Source organism: Quercus suber, unplaced genomic scaffold, assembly GCF_002906115.3.
Source record: "Quercus suber isolate HL8 unplaced genomic scaffold, Cork oak 2.0 scaffold_428, whole genome shotgun sequence".
Classification (NCBI taxonomy): Eukaryota; Viridiplantae; Streptophyta; class Magnoliopsida; order Fagales; family Fagaceae; genus Quercus; species Quercus suber.
In genome coordinates, this window is record NW_027069879.1 from 460,186 (window position 1) to 467,392 (window position 7,207).

General features: G+C 36.2%; 2 protein-coding genes across 2 annotated transcripts; one reads left to right on the top strand and one right to left on the bottom strand.

The window, feature by feature from the left end:
* The first annotated feature begins 624 nt into the window (after positions 1-624).
* Positions 625-2,709, top strand: LOC111990609 (uncharacterized). The gene is made up of 2 exons (XM_024022397.2): positions 625-1,320; positions 2,246-2,709. The coding sequence occupies exons 1-2, from the start codon at positions 765-767 to the stop codon at positions 2,476-2,478; spliced, it is 789 nt and encodes a 262-aa protein (XP_023878165.2). The 5' UTR covers positions 625-764; the 3' UTR covers positions 2,479-2,709.
* A 1,355-nt stretch (positions 2,710-4,064) lies between these two features.
* Positions 4,065-6,971, bottom strand: LOC111990607 (U-box domain-containing protein 30). The gene has a single exon (XM_024022394.2). The coding sequence runs from the start codon at positions 6,100-6,102 to the stop codon at positions 4,777-4,779; it is 1,326 nt and encodes a 441-aa protein (XP_023878162.2). The 5' UTR covers positions 6,103-6,971; the 3' UTR covers positions 4,065-4,776.
* Positions 6,972-7,207: the final 236 nt, after the last annotated feature.

Sequence of the window (7,207 nt, forward strand, 5' to 3'; positions counted from 1 at the left end):
AAACATCTTATGGCAAAAAAAACTAAATATTTTTCAAAATTTTTTATATTTTCCATAAAAATAATATTTAAATTTTTTTTTAAAACTGTCCATTAACAAATACCTGAAGGCATCAATCAATTAACAAAACCGATGTATTATTACCAAACAAATAAATTTTTTGTAACAACAATGAAGATTGGTAGTTAAGTGGTGGGACACCAATGTTTAACCAATCCCTTCCCATAATTAAGTGAGTAGCACTATGCGATTTTATGCTTTAATTGAGTTTTTTTTTTTTTTAATTTTCAATCTATAGCGTCCATTCTTTATCATCAAATTAAGATACTAATTAATTTTTGGTGTAAAATTTTTTTTACCAATTAAATAAACCATAAGCCAACTATAAACGTAAAACACAAAAGGGCAGGACAAATTTTAAAAGAAATTATTATTATTGGGCTAAAAGGAGTGCTGGCCCATCAACTACAAGAATTTCCCACGCATATTGCACCTCCCATTTCTTTTATAGTTTTTTTTTTTTAATTTTTATATAAGATTTTTAAAATTTTTTATTTTATTTTTATTTTATAGATTTATTTGCTTCTCCATCACTTATTTTGGACATGAGCTTAGTTTTTTTAATGAAACTCATAATGTCCTTTTAACACCATCTGATCTTTACCCATCAATCTCTTTCTTTTCCTCCTCCCCCAAAATCCAAAAAATTTTAAAAATCAAAAAGACAAAAAAGACAAAAAAAATAAGGGAAAAAAAAAAAAAAAATGTCATGGTTGGCTCGGTCTCTGGCCAACTCACTCCGGATCGACGACGACGACGATGACGATACCGATGCCAACGACGAAGACGAAGAAAACGACGTCGTATCCGAATACCCTAATGACTCTGACCCAGCACCATCTTCAACCACCAAGCTTTCACACCAAGACAACAATGATGGTTGTTTGGAATCAGAAGAGGCCCATTCTCGAGGCGTAAAAGAGGACCTCTCCGAACTCAAACAAACCCTAACTCGCCAAATCTGGGGCGTGGCTTCGTTCCTAGCTCCTCCTCCTCCTCCTTCTTCTTCGCAATCTCAACCCTCCAGTCCCTCCGCTCATTCTGATCTCCGCCGACTACGCTTCGATGATAGCGCGGAGATTTCGACGAAGATGAACGCCGACTCGTTCGGATCGGAGATGGAATCGGAATCGGATTTGGAGGAGCGTGGTTTTGGCGGCGTCGGGATCACCGATGAGGTTCTGGCTTTCGCGAGGAATATCGGGATGCATCCAGAGACGTGGTTGGATTTTCCGATTGATGAAGAAGAAGACTTGGACGGTATGTGCATTTTTTTCCCTCTTCTTCTTTGGATTCAAATCAGCAACCAAAAAGTCAATGCTTATCTTTTGTAAATTTCAAGGCCTTTTAGTTTTATGACATAGATTAAAGCATGTAATGTAGTTCATATATTTGATAGTATGTAGGTTCTTGCTTGGCTATCAACTATTTATGCAAATTGCTTACTGTATTTGAAGAATTGAAAGCTCATAGTTGTGGTTTTTGACTAAGAAATCTATATCGCGAATGGTTTGTTTGATACAGATGAATGTTAGGGAATTTTTAATACATGAGGCAGTTAAAGATCATTCAATCTTCCTTGAGGATGTCGGGTGGGTTGCTAATCGATACATGAATTCACTGAGCTCATGTTGCATTAGGTCAATAAGATTCCTCTTACAGCAACGAGTTAGATTGGCATTAACTTTTGTTGATCTTCAATGTACATTTGGAGTTACGAAAACTGGTATTTTCATCACATTTGCGGCATATAGGCCTGTGAAGTTCTGATTTGTAACTGCATCTATCTTTTTTTTTGGTTTCCATATGCAAACTGTCCACCTTTCATATCTTAACTCTTGATTTGACACCCATTTTTATGTTCTGTAAAGACTGAAATTTCTAGAATGATGCAGATTAGGAAATAGGAAATTAGTGCTAGTGTTAAACATAACATACCATGATGTGCTCGACTGCTCGTTACTGAAAAAAAGATTTGTGACATAATTTTTGCTTAGGATAAAGAAAATGCAGTTGTCAGTGCTTACCATGCCAAAATTTAAAACAATGTGCAGAAAAATTACTATGTTTTGTTGTAATCAGCTGTGCTGCTCTAATTCAGTTGCTCTGGTGATAATTTTTTAAGTGTCTATTTTGATGATTCATGCTGCATTCTTACAGCTTTCTTTTTCCTTTCTTTTTATAGATTTTGACATGTCTAAAGCCCAACAAGAGCACGTTTTGGCTATACAATATCTTGCTCCCAGACTAGCTGCTTTGAGAATTGAACTTTGTCCTTGTCATATGAGTGAAAGTTACTTTTGGAAAGTCTACTTTGTGCTTCTGCATTCAAGACTAAATAAACATGATGCAGATATCTTGTCTACGCCCCAGGTAAGTTATTTTATTTTATTCATTATTTTGGCTGTGGCCCAGTAAGTTTCCAGTTCAATTTGTTGTTGGTGTAGAACAGTCTAGTAATGCATCATTATTATGATTTTGAACACCCCATCAATTATTTCTACATTTTTTTTTCCATTTGTTTTATTTTTGTAGATTGTGTAACGAATTGTCAGCCTGGTCACTACAGAATGGGAATCAATTGATGGGATTTTATTTTAATTTGATATTCAGTTACTACATACGAAACCAGAGTATCATGTCATGTCTAACTGCAGAGGGGGCCCTTTTAGCTATAGATAAACACAAGATATCCTTTGATTATTAATCCCTTTCCCACAAACCCAAGAAAATTCTTTGCAATCTACTGTAGGTTATTGGGTTTTCCTTTTTCCTAGTGGTTTTTTTAATTTTATTTTTATTTTCCCTCATTTGAAAGAGAAAGGAAAAGAACAATGGATGAGATGTCTCCAACACTTTCAAACATATTTTCGAGGACTTGAGTAATCTCCCCCCACTATCATCTTGTGATAATTACGTAGAGTAATCCTTGAGAGTGACATGAAGATGTATCATTGGTTGGGCGCCTCAATTCTAGACTTCTAATAACTCAATGATCATATAAATCTAGATGCATCGTGCACTTGCCAAGAACAATGAATTTTAGTGACAACTTGCTCTCCTTCATAAAGAGAACCAATCTTAGAATTCTTCGTCTGTTGTCAAATTATTAAAAAATATATATGTACACTTAACCAACCTTGATAGATTCAAAATCCCACTTTCCTATTGGTTTCAATAAGCTTAACGGATAAAATCTTTTATAATTGAATAAAATATTTAAAATATATCATAAGTCAAAATTTTATCGTGTTTATAAATAAATAAAAAATCAATTGATGTCTTGGTTATATAATAAAGAACAATCATTATAGAGCAAATGTCATTAATTTAAATTTTATCCTTAAAAAATTGATACCAGTAATAAATCACACTTTTTTCCATATATAAATAATTGAATCCAGCTTATTTTTAAAATAAATAAATAAATAAATAAATCCTGTATATAAAAATATTTCACTCTATTTAAAATTTTAAACATTTATTTTTTAGTAAAAAGACAGGACTCTATTTAAATTGTGCTGTAAAATAACTTCCATATTTATTTTTCTGACAGCCTATTGGCAGGTTAAGTTTGAGTCGACCCGTGTTGAAAGGTTAGGTTTGGGCTGGTAGTCCATGTTGTCAAAATCAGTCCATTCAATGCAGCATATAACAGTGATAGGAGTGGACTACGTTGGAGCATTTATTACTCTCTCAATTACAATTCAAACTTCTAGTGAGCAGCTCTGTTTTGCTACCTTCTTTCTTTCTTTCTATTCTATTCTTGTATGATAGTATGAACAAACAAACTTGACACATGATATCAGTGTGACAGAATTGTCTCATCTCACCTCTTTCAACTAAAGTAAAAACATGGTAGTCACACACTTCCATCTCCTTTCTCTCCATCTCTCTCAATTTTGATCATATGTCTTGTAGCCGAAATAACTTGCAAATACACATATGAATTGCAAAATTCAAGTCCTTTATTCTAACAGAATAAATAAAAAAAAGATCCAACCTTGAGCAAAGTAAGCAATTCAATTAGTTAAATCATTTAAATAAAAAGAGAAAATACAATTGGGTTTACATGATTTTTGTGTTTGAAGCATAACAAGCCAACTCTACAATGGTGAGACTCAAGGATAACCCCCCAAAAACAATAATTTTCACAAAAAGAGACAAAAGTTTAGGATTGGGCATCCGTGTAAACTTAACTACAATTACAATTCACCCAAGAAAGAAAAATAACTACAATTACAATTCAAACTTATGCTAATGAGAATTCCCTTCCCATCCTTTCCTGTTTTTCTCACACCCTAAACCCACCTCATATCCATCAAAGAGACCTATTGTACACTGCTCAATTGTGGATTGGAACAATCAGCAACAAGATTAGCACTAATGTTCACAAACAAAATATCCCAATCCGAATGAAGACTCTGGGACTTGTTGGAAAAATTCACTGAAAACAGCCTGCTTATAGACCATAGAATTATAACTATGCAATATATAGAGCTCATTCCACAATTTATGTTTCTTCTTTCAATTGGACCTAATTGATGGAATCTAATTTCTTAGTATACAGGAGAGAGGAAAAGGGTACCTCAGAACCCCAAGGAACTCCATTTTAAATTCTGCTGCATACCACAAGCTCTTTGGTTCCTTGGCTCCTTACGCCAATGAGGAAAAAAAAAATATGAGACTTATATCAACAACTAGTCATTATCCTTTTCATTGTATCGTTCTTGTAAGCTTACACTTGGAAATGAAGATAGTAGTTGTGTAATTTAGACTACACAATTTCAAAAGCTCGGCAGACCGCTGCTTCATAACAGGATTGCAACCACTCTGAATTACAAGCAACAACTTAGCCGCCAAACCTGCCTCCACTGCATGTGAGGCACATTCTTCTGGGGCAAGCTTGCAAACAGCCCACAAGATTGACAACGCAAACTGTGTACAACTCTCTGAAACCTTCATCATCAACCTCACGACATTGGGGATAGTGTTGGGGCAATTCTTCAAAGCCAATCTTCCTTCGGGAAGAGTGGACAAGACCTCTAGTACATACAGGGCTAACTCCAAACACTCATTATTCAATCTGGGTAGGACCTCAACTAATTGGGGAATAGTCCCAATGCTCACAACGGAGCTCCTAACCGGTTCATGTGAACAAACCGTCCTGAGCAAACTGAGACCAGCAAAAACACCATTTGGGTATCTCTTATCCCTCACCAACCTCAACAATCCAACCAAAAGACTCAAACTTGACACAATTTCAGACCCAAAATTCTTCCCAACCATTAACGTTTCGATCAACCTCGTACAATTGATCTTTGTCTCAATGGACCCCTCATTCAACATGTCCACCATCAACGACATCTTCGCTGGTTGCATCAGAATCTCCATGGACTCCAAATCGAGCTCCAAATTCGCAAGAATCCCAATTGCCTCAGACCCAACAGCGTGTGAAGTGAAATGACCCAACAAAGAACAAACCAAAGCAACCCCATTATTGTCCACCACTGTCTTCTTAACCGAACCATGAGTAACCACAAGTTGTCTCAACTCTTTAAGCGCTTGAACTCTAGCTTGACCCTTAGCCTTTTTCAAAGACTCCAAAACCTCCAAAACCCTGCCTTGCACATCCTCTGACCTCTTCTTCATAGCCAAGTACTTCTGCGAGAACCAACTATAAATCAGCTGCTGAAGTGTCTTATTTGGAGTGACTGAATCGTCCCAAAGCTCCTGCATCGTAGTTGGGCAAGTGAAATGGCCCAAAGAGAACCATCTTAGAATGTTGGATCTCTCATAAGTCTGACCCGTGCAAAGTGTCACAGGGTCTTGCATCGGTTCCAGTGAGATTGGACAAATAAAAACCGAAGGAACATCCACAGATTCCAGCTCTGCCACCATTTTCTTCAGATCCAATTTCTCAGCCACAACTCCACCGAACAAAGCGCCACATCCACCGCCCAAGATGCCATCTTTCACTGCGGTTTCCAGATCCAACACTTGCCCACCACCGCTCACCTTAGAAGCTTGGTACATCCGCATTTTTTATGATTTTTATCGAACACCCTTTTGGCTCAAAGAAAATTTGACAGAGATAATTATTATTGCTGAGAGATAAAGAGATAGAGAAAGAGAAAGATACCACTCCTTAAAATTCCAAGAGCAAGAGTCCTATCACATCCAAGAGTACGAGAAGCGTGTGAGAAAGAGAAAGAGAAAGTGAAAGAGAGAAAGAAAGAAAAGAGGAAAGAGGGAGAGTAATGTTTTCTTCTCTTCACACTTGTCTCTTTTTCCCTATCTATGTTGTTCTCATTGACAATCCAAGAACAATGTCCGTCAAATGGGGCATCTTTTCTCCATACTTCGCTTTCTTCCTTTTCTTTTTTCCCCTTTATCTGGTCAAAAGGGTCACATTCTTCCTCACCACCATTATCATGGTCATCATCAACAACGAAATGATGGGTGAGAGAGAGAGAGAGAGAGATGTGAGTAAGTAATCTTCTTCCCTAATACCAAAGCTCTCTTTCTACTCACTCACTCACTCACTCACTCACTTCCTCTTCAAGCTCAAAACAAAAGCGTGAAATCATCAAGCACCAGATCAATGAAAAAGACACTTTCATAACTCACAAGTGGTGATAATTGAGGTGCAACAAATAAAAACCACAAAAAAAAAAAAAAAAAAAAAAAAAAAATACAAAGACTACAAATCACTCATTATATGAACAGTATCGTATAGCCAAATGCTGGTACAACACAATGATATAAATTGGTAAAAAGATTTGGAACAGTGTGAGTGTATCAAAGAAAGGGAAAACTCATAAACACACCCAACTCACAGTGTCAGAGCAGAGCAAGAGATGCAGAACAAGACTATGGGCATCACTATGGATGTCGAAAAAAAAAAGAAAAAAAAAGAGCAGAGCAAGAGAAGAAAGCCGAAAAAAAAAAGAAAAAAAAAGAAGCTACCCTTGTGCACAGTATACTCCACTCTTTTTAGTCTTCTTTTGGAGCAGGTCATGACCAAGGAAAACCACATTAAAAAAATTGGTTTTTCTTTTTCTTTGTTTTTTACTACGCTCCATACTATCATAATTTTCTTGGGGAAAGTAAAATATTACTTGGTGTGACCGGTAATACCCGGTGA